Consider the following 15,514-nt stretch of genomic DNA (forward strand, 5'->3'; position numbering starts at 1 on the left):
ATAAACTGAATACTGTTTAAAGCATTTCTAACACATTGACATACATTTCACATATGTGTACAGAAAAATAAAATTCCAACAATAGTGAGTCTGTCAGACTGTTTTGAAGTGACTATTGGCCAAGATGACTGGGCAGTCTGACCCAAGGTACATAAAGATGGCTGGCAGAATTGGGGAAGTGGAAAAACTATGCAAGTTTTTTTCTTTAAAAATCATTATACATGAACAAAAAAAAAAAAAACTAGAGATGGTAAAAAAAAAAAAAACGAAAAAAAAAGCTGGTATATTGCAACATAAAGATATTAAGATATTACAAAATGCTAATTCCACTTATTATTTAAGTAGGTATTCCTCCCAGGTTTTTTCTGCCTCTCAATGTTTGATCTGTAGTATTGCCTCTTTTTTTTTTTTTTCTTGTGCGAGAAGAATTCTCAGTACATTTATATTTTTAGTAGCATTTGTTTTCACACAAACTCCCGTGTGTTTCGCACCCTCCACCTAGCCTTTCACACACCAAGAAAACGCCATGATTTGTCAAACATTTGTTCTATTCTGCTTGTCGCCATCCAAACCCAAAATATGAAGAAAATGTAACCTTTGCAGTCCCGTAAGGCTTGTTAAAATATAAATGTACATCAATTTAACATTATTTTGATGTAAGCTTTGGCTACAGTTGATTCCCTATAAGCCACGAACCATAGAATGGCTATACTGTAGATCTATGGGCATTTATGAAATAAAATATTGAGACATGGTTTTATGCACGAGGGAATGTGAGCACTAGCAAAGGACTATATTTTTTTGATTTGCTTTTTACATGTAGCTACAGTTTTGTATTGTGTACTTTGTCCTACATTATCATGTTACCATGCTTTTTTATACATTATCCCCAAAGTGCTGCCAGGAATCTGAAAAGGGCTAAAATACAAGAGCATTTTTACAATGTTAAAAATGAATGTAGAAGTGCAATATCATTTTAAAAAATAATAATTTTTGTCCAGTAACAATTTTATGCATAATGCATTGGGTTCCAAATTATTTAATTGTTTTAAGGGTGTTGCTTGGCTTTGAAGTCCCTTCAGGGAAACTGTCCAACTTGAAAATCTATTATTTATTTCCTGTTAAATAAAATGATATAACGATAATTATCACATATGCTTGCTGGTACGCGTGTGAATGCTTTTGTCCACATTGGATTAGGTTTGTACATATTAATTCTTTAAGGGTGTCTCGGAGTCGGAGGTACCACTTCAGTGCTTTTTGTTTTGGTTTTATAAAAGATGAGGGATCCTTCATTTTGAAGTGGTTGCTTTTTTTACTTTAACATTCTCATTGTTTAGGTTGAGGTTTTTTTTTTTTTTCTCTCGCAACTGTTCATGCGTACATTTTTGTGGTTTTCTTGCTCAGCTACCCATGTCCTAATCTTTAAATGCCTTGGTTATTAAATATATTTTAAAATATTTATGTCCGGATCTCAGATACTTAACTTCCAGTGTATAGCAGCAAATTTGCTCTTAGTTTAATATCATCACATTTTGTAATGTATTGAACTTGCAATAATGAGCCATCTGTTGCATTACGTGTATTTTTTTTCCCCATTCATTATTACCAGTGAGACAGATTTGGAAACACTCAAAACACATAAAAATTAACTAAATTAATTACCTACAGAAACTTAGTATCAAAATGTTGATAAGATTCTAAAATATATGTAATTTTCTTTTTTTAGATTTTTTTATTTTGTTTTTTTCCTCCATTTTTTTTTTCTTGTCTAGTTTGCCAACTTAAATTTGCTCAAACCATTACCAGGATTCATTCTGGCACCGTATAAGCTCCGACTGGCCTTCCATTTCAAAGTGTAGCTATAGCAAATACATTTTTCTAAATGCATATCAGAAAGCAAACATTTTTCTTTTCTGATGTTTTTACTTAAATTTTGCAATTCAATTTTCAATTCACCTCTCTTTGCTGTAAATAAATCTCTGCATTTGAATGTAGCATAAGTAAGTTAAGTTTACAAACTGTTCACCCTGTTAAAGAATTCATGCTTGAATAAACAGAAAGTCGCACTCCATTAGATGTAGGTAGAGTGGAACTTTTACCCACAAATGTGTGAATGGTTTGGTCCGTCTGAGCTTTGATAAGTGCGTACAATATAACTGAATTGTTAAAATTACCACTAGTGTATAAAGTGGAGTACTTAAAAAAAAAAAAAAAAACTCATATATTATGGGATACACTGAGCAGGAAAACTAGATAAAAAGAAAATAAATATAGTGCAGTATATTTCACAACATGGAGTGTATATACAGATCTATATTACACACTCACATGAAACAGAGCCATTTGACTTAAGCTCAAGTCACTTAAGCAGGTGTGTTCTCATGTGTTCTTCTTCTTATCTGGATATAGGTACACTCAGGAGAGGTAAAAAGACAGACGCACAGCTTCTAGTGAACCATTCTTGTGGGTAAGAAGCAGATAAAAGATTGGAGCCCACAGAAGATTACACAGAAATGTTGCTGTGACTGACAAATATAAGGAAAACTTCCACATGTCGTCATTGTGTTTCTCACAAATTAACGCTGGGGCAGTTTATGTATTCAGTCTCCGAATTAACCTAATCCCCTGATGTAGCCTTATTTTGGATCGAGCTTTCACTCGATAAACTGGCAATGCCTCTAAGAAAGCCATAGATGATATAATTGCCTTTCCTAGTAGGTGGGTGATTAATCATTAAAGGAATCTCATAATTTCTTTTAATTTATATATATATATATATATATATATATATATATAATATATATGCTACACAATAAATATTTTGCACATTTTCCCCCAAATGAGCTACTTCAGTTAATTTTAGTTGTTGAAATTTGTTTGAAATTTTACCAAATCTCCCAGTATCGTTATTTAGCAAATAAAAAATAAATATGTATAATATATAACGTGTGTATGTGAAAATAAAGTAGTATTTAAGAAAATTCTCCAATTCATCATAGATTCAGTTTAGTAAATAATCCCTTGTTGACATCTCTTGATATTCTAGCGCCATGTGTCCTTGTCCTGACAGGGAACATGCGTTTTGGTTAGGGTAAAATGTTTGATGTATTATCTTTGTACTTTGTGACTTTTATCATCATTACGCTCAATTCCTCCAGTAACGAGAATGTTTCATGATGAGATTTGGGCTCTCAGTGCATTTTATCTTGCAAATGTAATCCTCCTTGTCCCACCAGATGAAAGGGATTTCTCATTACTTAATGTGAATATGTGCTCCAGGATGCATGTTTGTGTGTAATGTTACTGTGTGTAGTCTGCTTTGATGTATGTACTCTGACAACATATTTTGAAACGCAATTATTCACGTTCAGAGGTAAATGCTGTTTTTTTATTTTCTCATCTTTGAATTAAGATATGTTTACCTGAAGATGAATAGGCATTCTTTCCTTGCATTATAGTAGATTCCATTTATGAAACCTTCGATCGATGTCTGTGTGAGTGTAGCAGTGCCCACAATGACAGCCATTGATCTATATAAAAAAAGCCTGTGTTAATGTAACCCTGTTCAACATGACAATTTCCTGACCTTTGGCTACTTCTAAAATATAGTTAAAGGGTCAATCCATACTCCTAAGCACTTTAGTTTGCTGAAACCCTTTCTGTGTGTTCTTTTTTTCATTTTGCAAAAAGTGTAGATTTCAATAGAAATTTACACTTTTCTTAATTAACCTGGTTACACCCCCTTGGCATTTAAGCCGACAGCAGGTCATTTTACTTCCTGGTTTCATTGGCTCAATGTAGATGACTTCAAGAGGCTGCACTTGCCCAGAGCACTTGCCTTCCAAAAACTTCTCATTAAACTGTATTGGAAAGCCTGTGATTGGACAGCCACACAGAGTCTGGGTGGTGTTAGAAGGGGAGACTTGGAAAGGTAGCATACAAGAGAACTGCAATTTGTCTTGCAATTGCATTTAAAACGTGACTATTTTATTTAAAAGTAATTGCTAAATATCATTCCTTTTGGGGACTCAAGGGATCCCAGATATCTTTAAGATTTCGGTATTGGGTCCACTGGGACAAGAAGAAATTATGATCATTTGGCTTGTAAAGAACAAAAGTGACAATATTTATACTCTTGAGCCCAAAAGATGTTTAATTGGTTGCATACACTATATATATATATATATATATATATATATATATATATATATATATATATATATATGTATATGTATATGTATATGTATATGTATATGTATATGTATATGTATATATATATGTATATATATATGTATATATATATGTATATATATATGTATATATGTATATATATATGTATATATATATATATGTATATATATATGTATATATATATATATATGTATATATGTATATATATATGTATATATGTATATATATATATATATGTATATATGTGTGTGTGTATGTATATTGCCTTTTGTCAGGTGTGTGTCCAGTTCAGGCTTGAATATAAGACAGATTTTATGATATATTTAATTTTTTGGGGAATTTCAATGTAATTCCACCAGGTCAATATTCGTACTTCATAAAATGTTTTATCTTTATGAAATACACAGAAATTCTATTGTAGTCACAGAGCCACTTTTAGAATCTGTTTGCTGATTTTTCTTGTTGTTTAGTGACAGTTGGGTTCTCAATTATGTCATGGTGTACAGAGCCCTAAAGCGTTTTTTTAGAACATAATATTTGAAAAGCACTTTCATCTCAAATAATATTACTGGATGTTGGCTGGCAGACGTCTCGAGCAGATGCCTGCGACAGCCTTTGGAGCTGAAGAAGGTGCCTAGTACTGTGAAATAAGTGAGCTGGACACATTTTATCTGTCCCCGCAAGAGGGTTGATATTACCCAAGTGTGACATTTCTTGGCCTCGATCTCTTTGGAATTCAGGAGGAAACTTTCACTTTGCCTTGAATGAGAATTTTATTATGTGAGTTCTAGGCCAATACCAATAATATCACTTTATTGTGCTGTGCATATTTTCTTTGTGTCCAATATGTGCAAACTATTGACAATCCTTCCTGCTCTGCATATAACTTCTTGTTGCACATCCTGCAGTCTAACCCTTGCTTCTCACATGAATGACTGACTATATTTTTTTCAAAAATTACTAAATGGTTTCTGGGTTAATAATGCTAAGCTAAAACTTAGATTTTATCCAAATGGAAATTTGCCACCAGCTTTTTGAAAACTTAATATAAACTGAAATCTGTTAATACAGCTGGGTGTGAACCCTTGATGTCCTAACGGTTGTTAAATTAGAGAAATTAAGTATAATAATGTAAAGCTTGGTTTTCATCAACTTTAGTCACAACTGATTTAGAATTATGTTCCTCTTCCTACTTTCACTTAGAGGTTCTGTAGCGTTCAATCTCACCATGACTACTACTATATTGATGATGAAGAAGAAATGGCACCAGTGCCTCTATTGGTACTCACGAGCATGAGTGAGTAATAAGCATACACTAGACCTAGACAGATGAAGAGTAATGGATAGGTGGGAAAGTCACTACTTCATGGATGAAGATAAATCTAGATAAATTCCTAGATTGGATTATTTTCACTTCTTGCTGCTGTTGATATTGTTTGGGGGTGGTTGCGTGGTGGTTGATTTTGTTCGTTTCTTATCAGTTGTAAACTTCTGTGGAATATTTTGTTTTCTCTATAGTAAAGGATAAGATGATAGTTAATATATAGGGGAGTTTGGGGGTAAGGGGTGGAAATGTGTGATAAAAAGGACCTGCAACAAAAATTCTAGGCAGAATTGAGTTGGGTTTGAAGACACTTCCAAATCTGTGACTTGATTTCTAGAGATGATTGGGTTGAGAAGACACATGCTGTCTTTTATATTGTGTATGGTAAGGTAAGATTAGATCTGTTTGAAATTAAAACCTCAATTGAATATTTTTGGATCACTTTTTCAAAATATTTAATATTGTAAAATATATTTTAATATTTTTATATATTCATATATATGACGTTTGTTTTTAAATATTTTATTATTTTTATAAAATAATTGGAAAAGCTGATCCAAAAAAAAAATATTATCTTTTGGAAAGCTTATGCAGAGATAATAAATTGAGGCCCAAGTAAGACAGTTCTCAAAATGTCCTCAAAAAAGGAACACGTTTTAAGTGTATCTTCTACTAATGTCATGTAGAAAATAAATTTGTTTTTTTTTTTGTTTTTTTTACTAAATATTGTTTCTATTCTCCTTTTGCAGTTGGTGAATTTGTTAGTGATGCCCTTCTCGTCCCTGATAAGTGCAAGTTCCTTCACCAAGAGAGGATGGACATTTGCGAAACTCATCTTCACTGGCACACTGTTGCTAAAGAGGTAGTGTATCATGCAGCCAGACATATCTGTCAACAACTTTAAAGACATTATGAAAGAGATTTATAGAAGTGTCTCTAACAGATGTGGCTCAAAATTGTAAAAGCTCAGCAATCAAAATGGAAGTCCCTGAATTTAACAGAAATGCCCCAATGATTTCCTCAGTAATTAGTCAACATTCATATATTTTTTTTGCCACTTTTCTGTTAGTGACTTTTTAAAATCTCTTGTAAGCTGACACTATGAACTACAAACTCTACACTGAGTACTTTATGATGGGTGCAGGAAACTCGCTCTTATTAATTACCAGTTTGTTTTGTCGTTATTTTGCTTTTGTGGGTTATATCAAAGCACATTTCTCTTAGAAGTAATGGATTTCCTTTATAATAAAATTCAGCAGCATTTTGGGGGGCAAACACAATAATGTTGAGAGAACCAAGAAGTGAAGAAGGTCCTTCCCAAATAAGTTTACAATCCCTAATGTTCTTCATGCGAGAAAGGTCTATGAACAGTGTTGGAAATTACACTATTCTTATTAAAGCAAATATTATGATTTTACAATTGTATTAAGTTATGTTAAGCCTTGGTATCACACGCCTCCCCTTGTTTTTGTTGCCTTATGCTGGGTGTGGAACATGCTAAAGCTTTTTCTTGTTTGACTTCAGTCTTGCAGTGAAAAAAGTATGAGTCTCCATGATTACGGAATGCTCCTGCCCTGCGGGATCGACAAATTCCGAGGAGTAGAGTTTGTCTGCTGTCCCGCTGCAGACGAAAGCGACAGCATTGACTCTGCAGATGCTGAAGATGATTCCGATGTGTGGTGGGGTGGTGCAGATGCAGACTATGCAGATCGAAGGTGAGTGTTTCTTTGTATGATTACCCCATATTTTACGCTCCTAGACTTTTCACACATCGGTTTTTAGAACCCTCTAGTTTTATTCACATTTCCTCTCATAGGAATATGTTTTAAGGTAATATTTCACTTTAATGAGTGTGTTCTAACATTCGGTTGTTTTATCATATAAGACGAATATTTAGTTTCATTCGCTCTTTAATTTTGTTTTGGTTTTTCAGGGGAGAGGTGGGGCTTTAAATTACTATTTACTTGTTGAGATTTAATATTTATTTTTGGTGTATTTTACAGCCGTACTTTTTTTTTAGTCTACGTGAGCTAATTCAGGGTAGGGCAGTTGGTGTCTCAGATGTCCTTTAGGGATTTTTTTTTTTTTTTTTTAATGGTTTACAGCATGCACAAAAATATTAATATGTTCTACTGCACTACTCTAATTTGGTTACATAAGTATTGCATACAATATATATGCCATGTAACAGTTGGTTATACTGAGTTTTCTGCAGTGTTTCCATTTTTGAAGCAGTAGAGTTGATGCCTTCAGGCTGCCTTCCAAAGCTTACAACTGGACTGTACCTCCCGGAAACCTCGGTGGTGGCCATAATCCACTGCTGTATAAAATAATCTCAGCACTGGCATCAAAGCCTAATGAGTTGTAGCTCTACAACAAATATATATTTGTTCCTTCTGTTTTAGTGTTCTGCACCAATGTAAAGTTGGCTAGCTGACAAATTATGTGACTGCTCTAGACACACAATTGAAAGATTTATAGACTTGCCCAGTAACATTTGAAGGGAAACACAACAATATTAACACAACAATATTTAAAATAGGGCAAGCTCTAATTATCAAACTTACACGATAAACCTGGGCAAACACTGATAACACGAGTGAGAACAGTTCCCTGAAGGATAATAGAACAAATTAAACAAATGCAGCTTATGTCAACACAAAAATACACATATTAAGAGAATATGAAAATTATGAAAAAAAAGTCAAATGGGGCACTGTCCATAACTTTCACAGTCCGTCATGGTATTACTTTGTACTTAGGTATTTCATGGACACATGTGAAGAGATAAAAAGATAATTTTGCCTTGTGTGGGGCTTTATTAAAACATTTGATGGAACCTAAAATGAACTATTTTCTTAGTGATCAGAGCTGAAGTCTGACAGTGGGTCAAACGAGTATTTTACTTAAATAAAATGTAAATTTATCTACTGGTCCCCCTCCCCCACCCTCAAAAAAAGTTATTTCTGCTGTATTATATTTTTTGTGAACTGCTTTGTACTTCACTTCAATGAAACCTTTTCGCTCGTCTCTACATACTCGTGCAGCGATGCAGGATAATTGCTAGTGCTTTAAGTATAGGCTAGAATTTTGAACTGAATAATTTCATGCTTAATGAATATTTCCCACTAATAGAACAGCTCTCATTTCATTATGATGTACGTCACAGAAATTGTAGGGTTATATGAGGTTATTGATTTCAAGTACATACGCTGCTTTTAACTTGGGTGCTCGTTTGTATGCCCTTAATTACATTTTACCCTCATTGCTGCCGTTGGCAGGGAATGAGTTCTGGAAAGCAAATCTGTACCTTGGATATGTTACAGAAATTTTGGTTATTATGTTTATGTATATTAAAGAAAAGCTATATTGAAAATGAAGTGATGATTTAAAATGTAAGTTAAATTTGGACAGGATCATTTCATTCTCATCGCTCATATTTGCATTTAAATTTGGAGTTTGAGAAAAAGAATAATTTTCATGAAACTTCCACTTTTTTCTCTTAATTTGTTTTCCCTTTAAAACGATATTTCAATTATAGCTAAGCTTATTTTCTTAACAATTCAGTTTCCCAATTTTGACTGTTTCTTCGTAAAAAATTTGTACAATAATTACTGTAAGCAAAATAACACATACTTTCAAGGAATAAAGCAAAGCTTTAAGGGACACTTTGAAGCACCATAACCACTTACCTCTCCATGGTAAGCAATCAAATCACTTGTGAACAGTTTGACAGCTTCCAGCTCCAGGGTAGGCAGCACCCAGCAGACCCCAGGTAAGCTGTTAATCTGTTCTAAAATGGTTTGCCTACTTTCCATGAAAACATTGTTGCATTCCTGTCACCATAACCACTGGTGATAATGGCGCTTGGAGCATTCATTTAAACGCCAGTGCTGAACAGCAGCAAACGAATCACCTCTTTTTTCTCAATAGGAATATTTGTCATCCATAACTTTTTTCAGTTATTCTAATGTGTTGTTTTTTTTATTATGTACATTTTGCTATATAAATCTCTTTCTTGGCATCAGACTAATAGTTGGAGTTTTAAATAAAATAATTGGACACTGATGCCATTCTGACTAGTGACTAGAGTTGTGCAATAGTGTTATAGGTTTTTAGATAGAGATATATATATATATATATATATATATATATATATATATATATATATATATATATATATATATATATATATATATATATATATATATATATATATATATATATATATATATATATTCAAAAAAATATTAAGATGAGTGCACTCAATGGATTTCCAAAGTCATTAGTGTATTAATGTTGCCAATAAGGATCAACGTTTCGGTCGTGGAAACACAAGGTAGAGTGCCAGACGTATTACACGAACACACTCTGCATTCATTACACTAATACACTGCTTTCATTACACTAACACACACTCTGCATTCACTATACACACACTACATATACTACACACGCACATGCACTACACTGACGCATTCACTGACACACACAGTATCCACTACACATTCTAACACACACACTCTGCATTTACTCTACACAGACACTGCATACACTACACACACTGCATCTAATACACACAAACATTACATCCACTTCTCAAACACACAATGCATCCACTGCACAAGCACACACTCTACAGTCACTGTACACACTGTATCTGCTGCACACACTGTTTCTAATACACACAAACACTACATCCATTACACAAATGTAAAATCTGCATCCACTATATACACTTCACACATTTTCCACTCTCTTCAGCCACTAAAAGCACTCTGCGCCCACTTTACACACGCACTCTGCGTCCATTACACACATTCTAATTCTACATCTACTATACACACATCACATTCAGTACTGCATCCTTGTAGGCGGACTCAGGAAGAGCCCTGTGAGCAGACTCAGGGGCGGGCCCACACCTTAAAGGGAAACTCCAGAGCCAGGAAAACAATCCGTTTTCCTGGCACTGCAGGTCCCCTCTCCCTCCCACCCCCCAATCCCGAGTTGCTGAAGGGGTGAAAACCCCTTCAGTAACTTACCAGTGGCAGCGACGATGTCCCACGTTGCTGCTTCCTCCTCCTCCCAGTGATTGCGTCGGCCGGTGGGCGAGACTGATCCCGCCACCGGCCGGGGAGACCTAATGCATTGCCACGCATGCGCATTAGAGCTCCCCGTAGGAAAGCTATGAAAATGCTTTTCAATGCTTTCCTATGGGTAAATGAGCGACGCTGGAGGTCCTCACACAGCAGGTTTCCTGTGCTAGGGGCACGGAAGTTCCCTCTAGTGGCTGTCTAGTCGAAAAAAATGATTACACTTGCAGGGTTAAGAGTAGTGGGAGTTGCCACCCAGACCACTCCAATGGACAGAAGTGGTCTGGGTGCCTGGAGTGTCCCTTTAAGCTTTGTCAGGGGCCCCAAAATTTCTGATGGCAGCCCTGTTCAGCAGCCACCAAATGGAAAAAGGTGAAAAAAATTAAAACAGTGACATTTTAGCTGCATTGAATCTTTGCAGATGGCTGCAGTTATAAGTAACTAGTAACTATTTTTTATCAATCTTTCTTTTATTGAGACGTATCAGTGAATACAGAAGAGAAAGCAATAATAAGTCAGAATATATGAGCCTGGCATAATAAAAGTAACATATAGATTTAAACGTACAATATTCTGCGCAAAAAAGATATCTCTTTGCAAAATCTAAAGATCTAGAATAGACATGTAAGCTGCAGCCTAATTATGTTAGGATAGCATGCTGAGAGAACTACTGGGGCCCGCCACCCATTATTAACTTTGCATGGTAAACCGTGTATAGCAAAATAAATGGTAAGTACCATCCTATTGAGTTACATGTGGCGGCTCAGCTAGCTGGGAGAAGTAAGGTGGTGCCAGTGACAACAAAGTATCCAGTACATACGAACGAGGCAGAGATTCAGAGAGAAGCATGTTCAACCAATTCTGACATTTGGCATAATGGAATTGCGGGCACGGAGGTAGTAGCGGTTGGAGGTGCCTCGACGGTGAGATAAGGTACTTCTCCAACCACAGCCTTGTGTGAGGGCCAGCATCAATGGGCCACAGACTCGGGTACTAAGGGAGCCAGAGTATTTCCTATGAAGGGCTCGAAGGAAGGCCCAGATGTTCTGCCGCCTGCGGCGGGCCTCACCTTCATCTGTGGATGGATGTACCGTACAAGACTCTCCCGGTTACATCAGAAACTCCAGCCAAGAGAAGAGAAGTGAAAAATAATTTGTTGCAACTAAATGTGTTTGCATTTAGTTTTTGTACACTTTTTGTAGCTAAATATATTTGCATCCTTTCTTTTGTATTTAAATATATATTTATATTCTTTCTTTTGTATACAATAAACAAATGTGATTATTTTCTCAGTAAAGTGGTGACTTTGTTTGCATCCTCTGCTTGGCAAAACTGCAATGGAACCTGGAGTATCGCTTTTTTTTTGTTGTTGTTAAAACCTGTGCCATTTTGGGAAAATTACGTTCCTATTAAAGAACGGTAGTTCCAAACATGTATGAGTGTGTTTGGTCCGAAAGACAAATCCATGAAACCGCACAAACCTAGCTAATGGCGAAGTGGAAGAAGAAAGGAAATGATGAAGCAGCTTATTGCTTTGAAAAGCAATTTCCAGAATGCTGTGTCGGCAGCTCCGTATGGCACCGGAGTATAAAACTGTAGCTGTTTGTGATGAACGAGTGCTGTATGGGAACAATGGATCTAATCTAAGAAATAATGACTGGGAAATTGTGTAGCATACTCTGAATTTTTCCAGCTCTAATATCCAGCTACATGATTGTTATTGTGAGTTTTTGTTGTTTTTTTTTCAGTGTTCTGAGAATATTTTCTTCCATCAGAATAAAGCATGTGCATTATATAGGATTCAGAATATCATTTTAAAGCTATGATTTTATTCTTAAATTCCTTCTAGCAGAACTGTCACTTTTTTCAAATTTTTGTTTATCCGAAAAGCAAACAAAAAGTTAATGTTAAAGTAACAGCCTTGGGAATACATACAGTGTTCCCCTGTCTATGTAGGTGTCCCACCACCCGTTGAGGGTTTTATAGACTAGTTTTACATACATTTCGTCCCTCGCCGCACTTTTGGTCTGTTATCTGACCCAGGACGTCCAGCGTCAGATTTTCCCCGTAGGAAAGCATTGATTCAATGCTTTCCTATGGGGAGGTCTAATGCGTGTGCGGCATTTGCCGCGCATCCGCATTAGACGTTGCGAGATGGAGGAGGTGGGGGAGCTTTGACCCAGCGCCAAGGGACATTGGCACTGGGATAAGGTAAGTAAATAAAGGGTTTTTAACCCTCTATTTACCGGGGAGGGGGGCGCGAGGGATCGGTAGTGCCAGAAATAAAGCTTTGTATTCCTGGCACTACAGTATCCCTTAAGTTGTGTTTGTGCCTGGAGTGTCATTTTAAACAGTTAATGATGCAGGTTTATCAGGACAGGAAATTGACAAGATGACGTTTTGTAATGGTAACATTCAATGAACATGCCTCCTTAATGACCAAATTCGTCAGTTTTTTCCATTCTACTGCTAGCATTTATACATCGAAATGTCTAGGCTTGTGATTGTTTTTGTTTATTTAATACAATATTTTACTGTGGCATGAAAATGCATAGCTGTACACTATATAACAATAAATAGATGGCAAAATACAAAGTGTCTCATTAGTTAACTTTAGGGAGGGTGTTCACCATTGGTTTAACCCCTTAAGACCGCAGCCAAATGTACAAGTTGTGATCCAAAAAAACGTAAACAAAACCTGGCATTTGCGCTATATGTCTGTCCAACCATAATTCACCTCTTTCATATTAAATGCACCCCCCATTATTATATATCATTTTATTCAGGGGAAACGGGGCTTTCGTTTAACATCAAATATTTAGGCATGGAACATAATTTAATATGAAAAAAATATTTAAAAAATGGGAGAAAATAAGAATTTTTTAAATTTTTTTAGTTCTACGTGACATTCTAACTGTGAATGTCATAATACTGTTTGCTTTTACTGCAATACAATACACATATTTGTATTCAGCGATGTCTCGCGTGTAAAACAGTACCCCCTATGTACAGGTTTTATGGTGTTTTGGGAAGTTACAGGGTCAAATATAGCGTGTTACATATTTCAGTTTTTTTACATTGAAATTCGCCAGATTGGTTACGTTGCCTTTGAGACCATATGGTAGCCCAGAAATAAGAATTACCCCCATGATGGCATACCATTTGCAAAAGTAGACAACCTAAGGTATTGCAAATGGAGTATGTCCAGTCTTTTTTAGTAGCCACTTGGTCACAAACACTGGCCAAAGTTAGTGTTAATATTTGAAAATGCAAAAAACTAATTTGAACGCAAATTTTGGCCAGTGTTTGTGACTAAGTGGCTACTAAAAAAACTGAACATACCCTATTTGCAATACCCTGGGTTGTCTACTATTGCAAATGGTATGCCATCATGGGGATAATTTTCATTCCTGGGCTACCATACGGTCTCAAAGGCAACCTGGCGAATTTTAATGTGAAAAAACTGAAACGCAAACCTTATATTTGACTCTGTAACTTTTGAAAACACCATAAAACCTGTACATGAGGGGTACTGTTATACTCAGGAGACTTCGCTGAACACAAATATTAGTGTTTCAAAACAGTAAAACGTATCACAACAATTATATCGTCATTGTAAGTGCCATTTGTGTGTGAAAAATGCAAAAAATTTCACTGTCACTGACGATATCGTCGTTGTAATATATTTTACTGTTTTGAAACACTAATATTTGTGTTCAGCGAAGTCTTCCGAGTAAAACAGTACCCCCCATGTACAGGTTTCATGGTGTCTTGGAAAGTTACAGAGTTAAATATAGTGCTAGACAATGTAATTCCCTGAACTTTTGGCCTGGGTTGGCAGGCAGGTCCTGCAAATTGTAATTAATAAAATGACCTAATTATGTAAAATTATTACATAAATATATGCGTAGAATTATTATATATATATATATGTGTGTATATATATATGTGTGTATATATATGTATATAATTTTTTTTTATTATTTTTATTTATATATAGGTATATACATAGTGATATATACGTATATACTTATGTATATAGATATATATTATTTCGTTCTACATGTATTTTGATATCAATATATATATATTAATTTTAAAATACAGTTAGAACGAAATTACGCATGTTTATATATTTTTTATCTTTTTTTTATTATTTTTTTATTTATTTTTTTAACGTATTTATATATTTATTTATTTTTATTATATATAAATATATATATAATGAAAATTATATATATATTTAATCAATATCATTGTACGTGTATTTTGATATTAATATATATATATATATAATTATGTATATATTAATATTAAAATACACGTAGACAGTGTATGCATATTTATGTGTATGTGTGTATATGTGTGTATATATATACTTAGATCATATATATAATAAATATATATATGATCTAAGTATATATAATTTATTTTTACACTGTTTTAAATTTTTTTATTTTTTTTACAGACAGCAGGGGGAGTACCTGTCATTACAGGCACTCCCCCTGCTGGCAATGCCTTGGACGGCTATGCCGTCCATGTGATCGCGGGGTCCTCGCAAGGACCTCGCGATCACATGGCCCTGGGCGGCTGAAGAGGACGCAGGGGGACTCCCTGGGCTCCCAGGTAAGTCCCCCATACCGCGATCGCCGGCGTGGGATCGCCGGCGACCGGGTAAGTACATAAGATCGCAGGACGTACTATGCCGTCCTGCGGCTTTTAGAGCCACCAAAATAAGGACGGCATAGTACGTCCTGCGGTCTTAAGGGGTTAATCTACAAAGAATACCATATCAAAATAGTGGTTAAACCAAACTTGGAAAAAAAGAAACCATAAAAATGTTTAGGAAGACATTATAGTCACCAAAACAACTTAAGCTTAATGAAGTAGTTTTATTGTATAG

At 35.1% G+C, this 15,514-nt stretch overlaps 1 protein-coding gene across 4 annotated transcripts in view; it reads left to right on the forward strand.

Annotated features, from left to right (window-relative positions):
* The window catches only part of APP (amyloid beta precursor protein), a 185,391-nt gene that overhangs the window by 103,841 nt on the left and 66,036 nt on the right, over nt 1-15,514 (forward strand). For all 4 annotated transcript variants that reach the window (XM_063448265.1, XM_063448275.1, XM_063448291.1 and 1 more), the window contains exons 4-5: nt 6,268-6,380; nt 7,043-7,233. In XM_063448265.1, coding sequence (XP_063304335.1) covers nt 6,268-6,380; nt 7,043-7,233 — 304 coding nt within the window. The remainder of the gene's footprint in view (nt 1-6,267; nt 6,381-7,042; nt 7,234-15,514) is intronic.

The sequence above is a fragment of the Pelobates fuscus genome, chromosome 1, assembly GCF_036172605.1.
Source record: "Pelobates fuscus isolate aPelFus1 chromosome 1, aPelFus1.pri, whole genome shotgun sequence".
Classification (NCBI taxonomy): domain Eukaryota; kingdom Metazoa; phylum Chordata; class Amphibia; order Anura; family Pelobatidae; genus Pelobates; species Pelobates fuscus.